Source organism: Stegostoma tigrinum, chromosome 11, assembly GCF_030684315.1.
Source record: "Stegostoma tigrinum isolate sSteTig4 chromosome 11, sSteTig4.hap1, whole genome shotgun sequence".
NCBI lineage: Eukaryota > Metazoa > Chordata > Chondrichthyes > Orectolobiformes > Stegostomatidae > Stegostoma > Stegostoma tigrinum.
In genome coordinates this window covers 3,452,823-3,468,701 of record NC_081364.1, presented here as the reverse complement: position 1 = coordinate 3,468,701, position 15,879 = coordinate 3,452,823, and the positions used below count along the sequence as shown (strand labels likewise).

The following is a 15,879-nucleotide window of genomic DNA, read 5'->3' as shown; positions in this document are numbered from 1 at the left end:
CGAGAGAGAGAGAGAGAGAGAGAGAGAGAGAGAAAGCGAGAGCCAGAGAGAGAGAGAGAAAGAGAGAGAAGGGACACAGTCTGCTATTAATTCCACACAATGGCCAGTGAAATTGGATAGCATGTGAAAGAGCTAGCATTGAGATGATGGGTGAAATGGCTTGCTTCATTTCAACACCTCCGACCTTTTCCTCGCAATGGCTTTTTGAGCCCCACTGAACAGCAAATGGAAACCAACACAGGTTTCTTTTCTGAAAATGCTCAGAATAAATTGTGTGGGTGGCCGGGAGATGAGACAAAGTTCAGCTGCTGACTGGCGAGGTTCTGGAGACCTTAAGCCGACAGTTTTCTCTTCATCCTGCATCTGGGAGCTGCTGCTGGGAGGGACCTTGTCTGTCCACCGTGAGGCTGGGGGCGGGGAGGGGGAGGGTGATGTTAAGATCCCAGCTGTAAGGACATGAATGTAGTTTTGCCTCTCAACTCTGACATCCTGCTGCTGCACATCAGGCTGGAAAAACACTGACCCTGTGTCGGGGGGTGGGGTGGGAGTTGGAGCAGGGGTTGAGCAGAGGAGGGGGAGCTCGGAGGCAGGAGGAGCTGCCTCTGACAGCCTCGTGCCCTTCGCCAGATGAAAGGCAGGGACTGGGAGCCTCAGCAACAACAAAAATAAAAAAAAGGGAAACATTTCACAAAATGGCTGCTTCTGTCAGTGACCAGCACCAGGGACAGTATCAATATTGCTGAGAGGAAGCAAGAATATGGCTCACATTACAATATTTACAGCGACGTGCCAACTGTTTAATCCAACAGGATCACTGCCCGTTACTAAATCACCACACAGTTTCCTCACATATTTGTGTTTTACTTCAATTCTACGATTCTAGTCTATTCGGTGTCCGTAAACACATTTTCATCCAACCAGCCTTTTTCGTCGCTCACTCTCTACATTTCTATAGCACCCTGCAACACCCCAGGATGTGCTGAGCCAAAATATCCAAAAATGCAGCCAACTGCAGCACAGCGAGCTCACACAAATAGCTATGTGATCGTAAACAGGTAGCAAGCGTGTGTGGTGTTTCCCCAGCTCACTCCTTTGGGTATCTGATTTAAAAACCCCCCGCGCACCCACTGAAAAAAAAGCATTGTCAATTCACTGACACCAATCCTCTTGGCTCTGTCGTGGGCTTATTCAGTCATTTGTGGTCAAGGATCTACTGTAGAGCCCCTCTCCTTAGAAAACAGGAAGGGGTTTTGTACCATAGAAATAAGTATAACTCTTATTTAATCAGGTGGAAAGACTGGAACTTAAGGAGGTGGGACAAATCCATCCGCTCCTTCCAAAGGTGAGACATTGACTCATTTTCCCTACCCATAAGTTGTAAATGATCTCAGCAGAACGGGTGAAGCCAATAGAACATGAACTCTAGCTCCTTCGGAACTGTGACCCTATATACCAAGCTCTGTTTTAGTGGGGCTGCTGGAGGGGCAAATGTTGGTCAGGAACACCTTGCCCTTCTCGGAGAACTAACTTCCATGGGAACTTTTACTTTCACCTGAAGACAGGCAGGTTCTTGAGTCTTGAGGAAGCTGGTGGCCTGCTCATTAACACGGTCAATGCCGCCCTCCATGCACAGGGAGGATTTCCCATCAGCCTCTTCAGTAATCTGGCCCCCTTTCAAAGCCAACACTTTTCACATTTGGGACAGATGCACCACAATAAAAGGATGCTGTATGTTGGGAATGGGAACTCCCCAAGGTCATTGTGGGTCTATGTACAGCAGGCATGGGGAGGCAATGACCGCGTGGCTGTTACTCCAGAGGCTGAAGTAATGTTCTGGGGACCCGGGTTCAAATCCCATTCGAGCAGATGGTGGAATTTGAATTAAATAAATATCTGGAATTAAGAGTGTAATGCTGACCATGAGTTGGTTGTTGGGGAAAACCCCTCTGGTTCACTAATGCCCTTTAGGGTGGGAAACTGCCATCCTTACCTGGTCTGGCCAACATGTGACTCCAGACCCACAGCAACGTGGTTGGTTTTTAAATGCGCCCGGGCAATTAGGGATGGGTGATAAATGCTAGCCTAGCCAGCAATAATTCATTCATAGAATGAGGGCAAAGGAAACATGGACTGCAGCAGTTCAAGAAGGCAACTCGCCACCACCTTCCCAAGGGGCAATTAGGGACGGGCAGCAAGTGCTGAGCCCGGCCAGCGATGCCCATGTGAAAAGTGACTCAGGTCTCTACGGCTGCCTCTGCAACAAAACAGGAAGCTGCTATTGTGAAGTGGGGGGCTAAAGTGCAAACAGAAACAGAGGCAGCCCTGAAGTGAAAGTGACAGCATTTCCACAGAATCAAAGTCCCAGTTGAAGGTTCACAAATTATTCATTTAGACAAAAATGAATTTGGAATTTGAAGCTCAGCAGCTTGTGGTCAGAGAGAGGATAATCCCCTGATATTAACCAAACCTGATATCACCCACATCTGCTCACCACCCGCCTGCTTTAATCCCCACGGTCAGGAGCAGCATCGCTTCCACACTAACCCCCCTTCCCCAAACAGCCACCAACACAGGGCCCCACCCACTCACTGTGCCCCACCGCCACCCACCTACTCAGGATTCCTCATTCCCCACCCTCACAGTGTCCAACTCATACTCGGATGGTTGAGACAACATCCCTCGCTGACTCCTTGACCTCTCACTGAATCACCCCCCCCCCACTGACCCCACTTCTTTCCCCTAACCTTGCTGACATTCACATGCCCCCACCCCCATGACCCTGGCCTGAGTGCCCCTCCCACTCCCTCATCATCCACCCCCACCCGGGTTCTGACCCCCAACTTGATCTCCAGCAGGACAAGACCTACGTTGGAGAGATCAATTCCAAGATGGTAACAAAAACCTGAAAGAACTGCAGATGCTGTAAATCAGGAACAAAAAACAGAAGTTGCTGGAAAAGCAAAAAACATCAGAGTTAACGTTCCAGGTCCGGTTACCCTTCCTCAGAACTTGCTCTGTTCTGTGGAAGAATCACCAGACCCGAAATGTTAACCCTAAATTTTTTTTTCCCATCACAGATACTGCCAGACCTGCTGAGCTTTTCAAAGAAACAAACAAAGAACAAAGAAACCTACAGCACAGGAACAGGCCCTTCGGCCCTCCAAGCCTGTGCCGATCGAGATCCTCTGTCTAACCGGTCATCTATTTTCTAACGGTCTGTGTCCATTTGCTCCCTGCCCATCCATGTACCTGTCCAAATATATCTTAAAAGACACCAACGTGTCTGCGTCTACCACCTCCGCTGGCAACGCGTTCCAGGCACCCACCACCCTCTGCGTAAAGAACTTTCCACGCATATCTCCCTTAAACTTTCCTCCTCTCACTTTGAACTCATGACCCCTAGTAATTGAGTTCCCCACTCGGGGAAAAAGCTTCTTGCTATCCACCCTGTCTATACCCCTCATGATTTTGTAGACCTCAATCAGGTCCCCCCTCAACCTCCCTCTTTCTAATGAAAATAATCCTAATCTACTCAACCTCTCTTCATAGCTAGCACCCTCCATACCAGGCAACATCCAGGTGAACCTCCTCTGCACCCTCTCAAAGCATCCACATCCTTTTGGTAATGTGGCGACCAGAACTGTACACAGTACTCCACATGTGGCCAAACCAAAGTCCGATACAACTGCAACATGACCTGCCAACTCTTGTACTCAATACCCCGCCCAATGAAGGAAAGCATGCCCTATGCCTTCTTGATCACCCTATTGACCTGCGTTGCCACCTTCAGGGAACAATGGACCTGAACCCCAGATCTCTCAGTACATCAATTTTCCCCAGGACTTTTCCATTTACTGTACAGTTCGCCCTTGAATTTGATCTTGCAAAATGCATCACCTTGCATTTGCCCAGATTGAGCTCCACCTGCCATTTATCTGCCCAACTCTCCAGTCTATCTATATTCTGCTGTAATCTCTGACAGTCCCCTTCACTATCTGCTACTCCACCAATCTTCATGTCATCTGCAAACTTGCTGATCAGACCACCTACACCTTCCTCCAAATCATTTACATATATCACAAACAACAGTGGTCCCAGCACAGATCCCTGTGGAACATCACTGGTCACAGGTCTCCAATTTGAGAAACTCCCTTCTACTACTACCCTCTGTCTCCTGTTGCCCAGCCAGTTTTTTTATCCATCTAGCAAGCACACCCTGGACCCCATGTGACTTCATGTTCTCCATCAGCCTGCCATGGGGAACCTTATCAAACGCTTTACTGAAGCCCATCTAGATGACATCTACACCCTTTCCCTCATCAATCAACTTTGTCACGTCCTCAAAGAATTCTATTAAGTTGGTAAGACATGACCTTCCCTGCACAAAACCAGCAACTTCTGTTTTTGTTCCTGATTTACAGAATCCGCAGTTCAGTTTTTATTAACATTATCAATCAGTTCCTGAGAGTGGAGTCACATACAGGCTTAAAACCAGCCAAGGACAGATATTCTTGCCCCAAAAAGGGCACAAGGGAATCAGATGGTGGGGTTTTTAAAAACAACAATCTGACCCCATTATGGTCATCAGAAATCCAAGGTGGCACAGGGGTTAGCGCTTTGACGGGGACCCAGGTTCGATCCCACCCTTGGGCGACTGTCTGTGTGGAGTGTGCATGTTCTCCCTGCATCTGCGTGTGTTTCCTCCGGATGCTCCGGTTTCCTCCCACAGTCCAAAGGTGTGTAGGGTAGGGTGGGTTGGCCGAGCTAAACTGTCCCTGGTGTATAGGGGCATGGGAATGGATGGGATGTTCTGAGTGTGGACATGTTGGGGTGAAGGGTCTGCTTCCACACTGCAGGGATTCTACAAATATTCAACAGTGCAAGGGCAGGTTTGAATTTACACTGACTGGAATAATCTTTCGATTACCGGCTTCCACAGGGAAAGGAACCTTGCTCTGATGGGGCAATCCTTGCCTCATAAATTAGACAGTACCACTGGTTCCAACCCCATTGCAGATCCTGAGCACAGAAATGAATACAATCCCCAATGTATCAGAGATACTGGGAACTGCAGATGCTGGAGAATCCGAGATAACAAAGTGTGGAGCTGGATGAACACAGCAGGCCAAGCAGCATCTCAGGAGCACAAAAGCTGACGTTTCAGACCTAGACCCTTCATCAGAGAGGGGGATGGGGAGAGGGAACTGGAATAAATAGGGAGAGAGGGGAAGGCGGACCGAAGATGGAGAGAAAAGAGGATAGGTGGAGAGGAGAGTATAGGTGGGGAGGTAGGGAGGGGATAGGTCAGTCCAGGAAGGACGGACAAGTCAAGGAGGTGGGATGAGGTTAGTAGGTAGGAGATGGAGGTGCAGCTTGGGGTGGGAGGAAGGGATGGGTGAGAGGAGGAACAGGTCAGGGAGGCAGAGACAAGTTGGACTGGTTTTGGGATGCAGTGGGTGGAGGGGAAGAGCTGGGCTGGTTGTGTGGTGCAGTGGGGGAAGGGGACGAACTGGGCTGGTTTTGGGATGCAGTGGGGGAAGGGGAGATTTTGAAGCTGGTCAAGTCCACATTGATACCATTGGGCTGCAGGGTTCCCAAGCAGAATATGAGTTGCTGTTCCTGCAACCTTCGGGTGGCATCATTGTGGCACTGCAGGAGGTCCATGATGGACATGCCATCTAAAGAATGGGAGGGGGAGTGGAAATGGTTTGCGACTGGGAGGAGTGGAAATGGTTTGCGACTGGGAGGTCCTCACCCCATCCCTCTCTCTGAGGAAGGGTCTAGGCCCGAAACGTCAGCTTTTGTGCTCCTGAGATGCTGCTGGGCCTGCTGTGTTCATCCAGCCTCACATTTCATTATCTTCAATCCCCAATGTAGCCCTGTTCAGCAGCTCACAGGACAAGGAATTCCTTACTCCAGAGTTCTGAGATACTGTGCAGCTATGTATATGAAGAATAACGACTCAAAGCTAAGAGTGAGGAATTCCTACGGTTGGCTGATGAAAAGAGAGAGATATTATTGTTAATATAAGAGTGGCCATGACTGTATTGAGAGGTCAAGTGAGCTGGACAGCGGGGCAATGTCATCCTGCTCTCTCTCCATGACCAGCCTATAAACTGAGGCTTTGTTTCTCTCTCTCTCTCCCTCCCTCCCTCTGTCTCTCTCTCCCCACCCCCCCCAACCCCTTGGATACAGAATACCCAGACGTAGGAGCAAACAGGGAAATTCCTTCTAGTTTCCCCCAGCCAATCCCTCACCCAACTCCCATAAAATAGATCATCTGGTCATTGACACGCAGCATTCTGGTGGGATCTTGCTGTGTGGAAATGAGCTGCCATCTCTCCCACACTACAACAATGACAACACTGTATCACCTACACAGGTCACAGACACTAGAACACTGACTCTGATTCAATGCCTACAGGCAGCCAGTAAAAACAGGTTTGCCAACAGAACAGAACCTTCAACAGAAAGCTCCTTAGAACAGGTTAAAATTGCCTAAATTGTAAAATAATCCCAGTGAGCATCATTAAATCACGCTGCTATTTATTGTGTCACAGCTTTGAACAGGTAAGACTGATGGCCTTGACATGGATACACACATCCAAAATGAATGAACAATAGACGAGGAGAATTCGGAATTCTAGCTGGAACACTGTCACTGGGAGTTAGGAATAACAGGATGGTGACTGGCTGAGATTTTCAAATTGTTTATGACACTCAGAATAGCCAGTTTCAATCAATGCAGGAGGCAATTAATATTTGTGCAATCGAGCACTGGAGGAGTGACAGTTCATGTTATCAGCTCCCAAGGCATTTTCTCCAACTGACTCGAAGGAAACTCTGACATTGTCCCTGTGAACACCGAGCTCAAGCTCACGACCGGGATCATACAGGCTGTTGGATAATGGTCAATTACTGGTGGGGACACTGTATAACACTGGGGTACAGTACCGGTGGGGACAGGTCTGTCGCTGTATAACACTGGGGTACAGTACCGGTGGGGACAGGTCTGTCGCTGTATAACACTGGGGTACAGTACCGGTGGGGACAGGTCTGTCACTGTATAACACTGGGGTACAGTACCGGTGGGGACAGGGCTGTCATTGTATAACACTGGGGTACAGTACCGGTGGGGGACAGGTCTGTCACTGTATAACACTGGGGTACAGTACCGGTGGGGGACGGGTCTGTCCCTGTATAACACTGGGATACAGTACCGGTGGGGGACAGGTCTGTCATTGTATAACACTGGGGTACAGTACCGGTGGGGGACAGGTCTGTCACTGTATAACACTGGGGTACAGTACCGGTGGGGGACAGGTCTGTCACTGTATAACACTGGGGTACAGTACCGGTGGGGACAGGGCTGTCACTATATAACACTGGGGTACAGTTCCGGTGGGGGACAGGTCTGTCACTGTATAACACTGGGGTACAGTACCAGTGGGGACAGGTCTGTCACTGTATAAGACTGGGGTACAGTACCGGTGGGGACAGGGCTGTCATTGTGTAACACTGGGGTACAGTGCCGGTGGGGGACAGGTCTGTCACTGTATAACACTGGGGTACAGTACCGGTGGGGACAGGTCTGTCGCCGTATAACACTGGGGTACAGTATCGGTGGGGGACAGGTCTGTCACTGTATAACACTGGGGTACAGTACCAGTGGGGGACAGGTCTGTCACTGTATAACACTGGGGTACAGTACCGGTGGGGCCAGGTCTGTCGCTGTATAACACTGGGGTACAGTACCGGTGGGGACAGGGCTGTCATTGTATAACACTGGGGTACAGTACCGGTGGGGGACGGGTCTGTCCCTGTATAACACTGGGATACAGTACCGGTGGGGGACAGGGCTGTCACTGTATAACACTGGGGTACAGTACTGGTGGGGGACAGGTCTGTCACTGTATAACACTGGGATACAGTACCGGTGGGGACAGGGCTGTCATTGTATAACACTGGGGTACAGTTCCGGTGGGGGACAGGTCTGTCACTGTATAACACTGGGGTACAGTACCGGTGGGGACGGGTCTGTCACTGTATAACACTGGGGTACAGTACCAGTGGGGACAGGTCTGTCACTGTATAAGACTGGGGTACAGTACCGGTGGGGGACAGGTCTGTCATTGTGTAACACTGGGGTACAGTACCGGTGGAGGACAGGTCTGTCACTGCATAACACTGGGGTACAGTGCCGGTGGGGGACAGGTCTGTCACTGTATAACACTGGGGTACAGTACCGGTGGGGACAGGTCTGTCGCTGTATAACACTGGGGTACAGTACCGGTGGGGACAGGTCTGTCGTTGTATAACTCTGGGGTACAGTACCGGTGGGGACAGGTCTGTCGCTGTATAACACTGGGGTACAGTACCGGTGGGGGACAGGTCTGTCACTGTATAACACTGGGGTACAGTACAGGTGGGGACAGGTCTGTCACTGTATAACACTGGGGTACAGTACTGGTGGGGGACAGGTCTGTCACTGTATAACACTGGGGTACAGTACCGGTGGGGGACAGGTCTGTCCCTGTATAACACTGGGATACAGTACCGGTGGGGGACAGGTCTGTCACTGTATAACACTGGGGTACAGTACCGGTGGGGGACAGGTCTGTCACTGTATAACACTGGGGTACAGTACCGGTGGGGGACAGGTCTGTCACTGTATAACAATGGGGTACAGTACCGGTGGGGGACAGGTCTGTCACTGTATAACACTGGGGTACAGTACCGGTGGGGGACAGGTCTGTCCCTGTATAACACTGGGGTACAGTACCGGTGGGGGACAGGTCTGTCACTGTATAACACTGGGGTACAGTACCGGTGGGGGACAGGTCTGTCACTGTATAACACTGGGGTACAGTACTGGTGGGGACAACGATGTGATTCAGCTTTCATTCTGGAACTCTTACCTTTATTTAGTGGACTTGTCTTCAGCGATAGCTACCAACCTCTGCTCCGACAACTCCTTTGCTTCCAGCATCTTTGCGTTCCTCAAGTTCTGCTCTCTTGAGTATTCCCAGTTTTAACTCCTGCTGGATTGGGACCAGACCTTCAGCTCCCAGCTCCTATCCCTGGGAAGACCTTGCGTGAAAAGTCCCATGTGTCTCTGCTGCATGAAGACACTCCTGAGCCTAGCTCTCTGACCAAACTTTCTACTGTTTGTCCTGATATATCTTCTCCTCAACTAAAAATTACCACCAAATGCTTGACTTGGTTTAAACTGGAATGCAGGAGCTTAGTATTGTTTGGAGGTATTTTAAAAATGTGCTTCAAGTCTCAGTTGTTTGTGTAAAAGGATTCACTGATGGCAGGTTAAAGACCAGAATTGTTACATTCTGCCTCTCCCTACATTCCCAGTGGCAGAGTTACCAGTCGCAGTGTTTCCTGCCTCCTGGTTTCCTGCCCGTAACGAGTTACTGTGCCGGTTTCAGCTATTATGGCTAACAGGTTGCAATAAAAGATAGCTATCTCTTTGTTGGGTTATTGTTACCAAGGGGTGTTCAACTATTATTCATTGCCACCACGAGGGAACAATGCATGTCCCCACTGGAATCGCTAAAGCGAGTCGGTAACTTGGCAGAAGCACCAGGGTACAACATTCCTTCAGGGGTAATGGCCCTCAAACTGTTCTTTGTGCCAACTCAGCATTCTCCCTGTCTGTACAGCCACAAGATTGTTATCCAAACTTTTTGAGGGGGTGCATTGTGTAAAGCACACAGCTGCTTCTGTTCAGCCCCACCTAATAATGCCAAGGGAGAAACGATGCAGGGTGAAAGGGAAATATTTCTTGCAGAATGTACATTAGACACAAACGGGACTTGTTTGGATAACTACTTGTGCTAAATCCTATTATTTAATTCCAACAAATAGCAGACACTCGGCTGGTGTGATCACATAGAACATACAGCAAACTGATTACAGACCAGAGACCACACGACAAGCCAGCATTCAAACAGCAGGAATCCTTCCAGCTCTCAAAACCAAGAAAAATGTAGGAAATGCTTTTTGAGCTTCAACTTGGCTCCAGAATCACACAAAAACAGCAGCTTAGAATCAAGGGATGCTTGTGGGGCTGAGAGAAAATGGGGGATTGTTGTCACTATCAATGAGTGCTGGGACCTCAGCAAATTCAGACAAAAACCCAGCACAATCCACACAAATTTTTTTGTTGCTCGTCTGATGATAAAATTGGGAAGGAAAAGACTGACTTGCATTTCGAGAACATCTTTTACAACCACAAATATTTCGCAAAACACTTTTCAGACACCGAGGTAAATGTTTTGAAGTGTAGTCACTGTTGCGATCTAGGAAAAACAGCAACTGGTTTTGTACACAGCAAGATTCTATTCAGCATGACCAGGTGACCTGCCTTACCAGTGCTGGCTAAGGGATAGTTGCAGGGGACAACATCCTCTTTGCTCTTCTCCAAAAAGTGTAGCAAAGGATCTTCTGACATTCCCACAAGAGTGCAGACAGAGATCGGTTCAAAATCTCACCATCAACAGTGCAGCACTCCCTCAGGTACTGCAGAGATAGGCTTGGAGTGGTTCTATTCCAGTTTCTAGAGTGGGTCTCAAACCACAAACTTCTAAGTCAAGAGACAAGAGTGTTGCGTTCTGACTCTTACCCCCCACCAGTCAGGAATGGGGGAAGACATAGGTGGGGGGTGGGGTCACACAGCAGTAGGAACGCAGTTAAATAACATGGAAGGCAGCATCAAACCGTAGCCAGGCAGAAACAAGACTAAGTGAATGAGACAGAAAGGGATCAAATTCCTGATGAATGGAGGAACAAAGAGGTCGTTTTCCTCAGCAAAATTACAAAAGCAATCGTTGCACAGCAGCAAAGACTACTGGAAATAGAGAAACGATTCAAAATTCCAACGCAATTTGACCAGAGTCAAAAAATCAGAAGGGGTGCCTACTTATGAACAACCAGGGTACAAAAGCTAGGAGACACTGAACCAACAGATGTAGAATCTTGGTGACCTAATTCACAGCACAGTGCTGGTCTCTGCATTATTACATGGCTATTGCAAAGTTGAAGAAAATGCAGAAAATATTAGTAAAATAAAGGCAGAGTAATTAGAGAGGTGCAACAGTTCACAAAGATTGAAAAGCCATTCTTTTCAGTTCTAACGAAAAGACCAGGTGTAGGCTAATGGTTTTTTTTATTCACTCTAAGACTATGAGTGTTGCTGGCTGGGCCCAGCATTTATCACATGTCTCTAATTGCCCCTTGAGAAGGTGGGGGTGAGCTGCCTTCTTGAATCGCTGTAGTCCCTGTGCTGTGGGTTGATCCATGATGCTCTCAGGGGTGGAATTCCAGGATTTTGCCCGAGTGACACTTAAGGAACAGCGATATATTTCCAAGTCAGGATAATGAGTGGCTTGGAGGGGAACTTGCAGGGGGCGGTGTTCCCATGTATTTGCTGCTCTTGTCCTTCTGGATAGAAGTGGTCGTGGTCATTTGGAAGGTGCTGCCTCAGGATCTTTGGTGAATTTCTGCTGGGTATCTTGTACAGTTCTGATGAAAGTCACTGAGCAGAAACTTGATTGTCTTTTCACAGATGGTGTCTGACCTTGTGATGCAGTGAGCAACGTCACTGATGAAGCTCCTGCCCTGAGGGACTCCTGCAGAGATGTCCTGGAGCTGAGATGATTGACCTCCAACAACCATGACCATCTTCTTATGTGTCAGGTACTGCAGCGTTTGCTCCCTGATACCCACTGATCCCAGTTTTGCCAGGGCTCCTTGATGCCACACTCAGTCAAATGCAGCCTAGATGTCAAGGGCTGTCACTCTCACCTCACCCTCTGGGATTCAGCTCTTTTGTCCATGCTTGAACGAAGGCTGTGATGAGATCAGGAGCTGAGTGGCCCTGGCAGAACCCAAACTGGGTGTCACTGAGCAGGTTATTTCTGTGATGCCAATGGGGCCACCCATTATGTTCCCACAATGTTCCCTCTCATCTGTTTCAGTGCATAGTCTGGACGGTAACTTGAAAGAAGTGACTGGACTCTGAACAACTGAGTTCCTGTTTTGCCATGCAGTTCATGGGGATTACTGTTTTTGTCACTTTGCTAATGATCAAGAGGGGAGTGATGGGGTGGGAATTGGCCGGGTTGGATTTGTCCTGTTTTTTGTGTACTGCACACACTTGGGCAATTTTCCACATTGTTGGGTAGATCCCAGAGTGTAACTGTACTGGAACAGCTTGGCGAGGGGAGCACATGTTCTGGAGCACAAGTCTTCAGTGCTATTGCCAGGATGTTGTCAGGGCCCGTAGCCACTGCAGTGTCCAGTGTCTCCAACTGTTTCTTGATATCACGTGGAGTGAATCGAATTGGCTGGCATCTGTGATGTTCAGGACCTCTAGAAGAGGTGAAGATGGATCATCCACTCGGCACTTCTGGCTGAAGATTGCTGCGAATGCTTCAGCCTTATCTTTTGCCGTGATGTCCTGGACTCTTCCATTATTGAGGATGGGGATATTTGTGGAGTGTCCTCCTCCAGTGAGTTGTTTAATTGTCCACCACCATTCACGACTGGATATTGGCAGGACTGCAGAGCTTAGATCTGATCTATTGGCTGTGGGATCGCTTAGCTCTGCCTATCACTTGCTGCTCTCGCTGTTTGGTGTGTAAGTATCCTGTTTGGTGACTTCACCAGGTTGGCTTCTCATCTTCAGCTATGCCTGGTGCTGCTCCTGGCATATCGTCCTGCCCTCTCCATTGATGCCCTGGCTTGACGGTAATGGTTGTGTGGGGGATATGCCGGGCCGTGATGTTACAGATTGTGAATGTGTGTTGGTCTGTTTATTCAGGAGCAGGAATCAGAAGGATATGCGAGGGGAGAGGGGTGAGAGTTAATGAGAGGGGGAGGAGAATAAAGGTTGGTTGGAACATATCTACTGTTTCTACCTGATACTATTTCTGATATGGCTTTGCCTTTATCCCCCCACACTCTCTCTCTCTCTCTCTCTCTCACACACACACAGGCACCCACACACACACAGACACAGAACAAAACTGCTGTGACATCTACCAATCTTCCATTTAAAATTTATCTTTGTCAATGGAGAAAAGGTAAATTTTGCAAAGCATTTTTAAAAAATGTTCCTGTGTGAACGCAAACCTTACATCATAACAGGCCCGCCTTGCTAAATCCAAACCACACACAGTCCCAGGTGAGGCGAAGGTACCATTTTATCTGGATGTTTGTGGATATTGCTGTGCATGGTACACAGAGCAGGAGGGGGAAAGGTGGAGAGGTCATTCCAGCTGGGACACACACTGAGATGAGCATCTCCCACATTCAACGACCCAGGGGACGGATGGAGGGAAGAAGCTGTAACCTTCAGTAAATATACTCAGGGCTTCAGTATCTGCCACCATTTTAGTCAGCTACAGAGAGCACAGATACAGCATGGTGTACGAAACAAATGTACCGCAGGCCACTCCTGTCTCTTGTTTTAATTAAGATTAGGATTCCAACACGTGGATTCTCAATATTGTGTATCTTTTTGGGCGGGGGAAGGCAGATGCAGAGACACAGGGAGGCGAGGGGAAGTAATCGACTATGCTCAGGGAGATGAAAAAGAAATGCACACCCTTTACGTTCCTGCATGGAGGCGGTTCAGCAGAACAAACCCAACAAAAGATAAAACGCACAGTACATAATTACCCCCCCCGCCCCACTCCCTTGTGCAAGGCCGAATGGCCTCCCACACAGTATCATCCCCCTGCCCAAAGCACACACTTACCTCCACCGTTCTTGTAGCAGAGATAGGGAAATCTCCACACATTCCCAAGACCAATGAAGCCTCCGGCAACGGACAGGATAAAGTCGAGTTTGCTGGCCCATTTCTCCCGCTGCACCTTCCCATCTGCTTCATCCTCGGGCCGGGTACCCGGACTCTTCCCGGGGGAGGGCTTCAGGGTGTCTTTGTGAAAATCTTTTAAAGAATGCATCTTTTCACCCCGGGCCATTCCTGATCTCACACACACACACACACACACACACACACAAGAGGGAGGAAGGAGGAGAAACAGAGGGGGGGTTTAATCAGGACTGATCGTTGACACACAGCACCAACTCTATCTCATTTTATATCTGATCACTTTATTCCAATATTAAAATCAATCCCCATTGTCTCCCCCGCCCAACCAATCCCCCCCACAATAAAAACACTTCCATTCTCTATTGGGATTTAATCCATTCTCTATTCTGCCTTAGAAATAATATTTCGTCTCTCTGCTGGATTGTATCTGTCTCAGTGCCCTCTGTATAAATCTCCATTTACAAATGGGGAGAGCACGTTGTGCATATTCCGCTCAGTACAGGGCCCCTCTCTTTTACAAATCCATTTTTTCAGTTCGTTTATGTCTTCTACATCCCCCTCCAAAACACACACACACACACACACACACTCACTCAAAACACTTCCCTCCAGACCTCACCCACGTAAACCTTCTCTGCTTTTCCTTAAAAAAATCTATGCTTCTCTGAAAAGATCTTTTTCATTACAGACGAGGTTTCTCGTGTGTGTGTGCCTCTTAATTTCTTTTTGTGTGATCTTTTTACAAAACAATTTTTAAAAATGCAATAATTCGCTACATACAACAATACATACAACAAAAGCAGTACTGTACTCCGGGGATAACGCCCTTACTCTTGGTCCAGTACTTCTCCAGCCTTCTGTTTGAGAGAATAAATAAAAAAAACAGAAAAACAACAAAAAAAACGAGAGAGAAAGAGAGAGAGAGAGATACAACTTTCCGGGAAAAGGGTCCAATACAATTCGCAAATAGTCACGGAAAATACAGCAGATTTTTTTTATTCTTTAAAAAAACCCTTCCAAACCAAATATCACCTTCCTACATATATTTCAAAAAACTGTCAGGAAAATGATCTGAGCGGATCATTAAATCCTGTAAAAAAACCGCTCAGTAATGTTTTCTTGTCAAACGGACAGACCCCTTTGTTTCCGGACAACGAGAATTAATAGGCGGTTCGCCTACACCATTTGCCAGATTCTCTCAAATATTAAAGCCACACGAGGATGTGTTTAAATGCAAAGTCCTCATTGTGAGAATGGGTTTTTATAAAGACGTTGTGTCTCAGAAATCCCAACATACACAAAGCCCCGGGAATCGATTTCACAAATTGCAGTTTCACGTATTAAAAAATTCACCCTTCCCTAAACGTTTCAAAAACAAAACTAGAATTTATCTATTGCTGAAAAATGTCCCAGAATCGTTGTTGGTTACCTGTGCCTGGGATCCCAGAGGCTAGAGGATCCCTGAGCTGCTCACAGATCACTCGGTTACTTTACTGCAACTGAATCGGTGACTGGTGAAAGAGTGGATTTCATTTATAGGGCCCTGTTCTTAAGCAGCCCTCCTTCAACACTAAACCCAACATAAGTGGAAAAACCCCAGAGCTAAACTGCCTCTCTGCGTCAGCACGTAAAAACTGGCACGGCTGTGAGAAGAGAGAGCGAGAGGGAAAGCAGCTTTGTGGTTCGTCAGAAGAGGGAGATGGTACTCCTGGGATGTACAGACACACAGAAACACATACACGCAGAAAATCACATTCAGAGTTACAGACAGAAACACACACACACACAAAATACCTACTCACACTGAAATACACACAGTTATAAACAATGCAGTCAGAGGTACTCCCCAGTTACACAAAATACACAAAGACAGATTCACAGACACACAAATTACACAGCCATACCCAGTTAGACAAATTACATACAGACACATACTGAGATACACACATGCATAGAATCACAAAATAGACATAGAGACATAGACTCAGAAACACACCCTCAGACAGACATGCCACTCAAAAACATGC

At 47.9% G+C, this 15,879-nt stretch overlaps 1 protein-coding gene across 4 annotated transcripts in view; it reads right to left on the bottom strand.

Annotated features, from left to right (window-relative positions):
• The window catches only part of LOC125460363 (sodium- and chloride-dependent taurine transporter-like), a 76,298-nt gene extending 60,804 nt beyond the window's left edge, over positions 1-15,494 (bottom strand). The window contains exons 1-3 of one of the 4 annotated variants that reach the window (XM_059649708.1): positions 15,282-15,494; positions 14,645-14,709; positions 13,775-14,002 (exon numbers count right to left, since the gene is read on the bottom strand). In XM_059649708.1, the coding sequence (XP_059505691.1) occupies positions 13,775-14,000 (226 nt within the window). In that variant the 5' untranslated portion in view covers positions 14,001-14,002; positions 14,645-14,709; positions 15,282-15,494. The remainder of the gene's footprint in view (positions 1-13,774; positions 14,003-14,644; positions 14,710-15,281) is intronic. The other 3 variants (XM_059649705.1, XM_059649707.1, XM_059649706.1) reach the window with 3 other exon arrangements.
• Between the last annotated feature and the right edge of the window lie 385 nt (positions 15,495-15,879).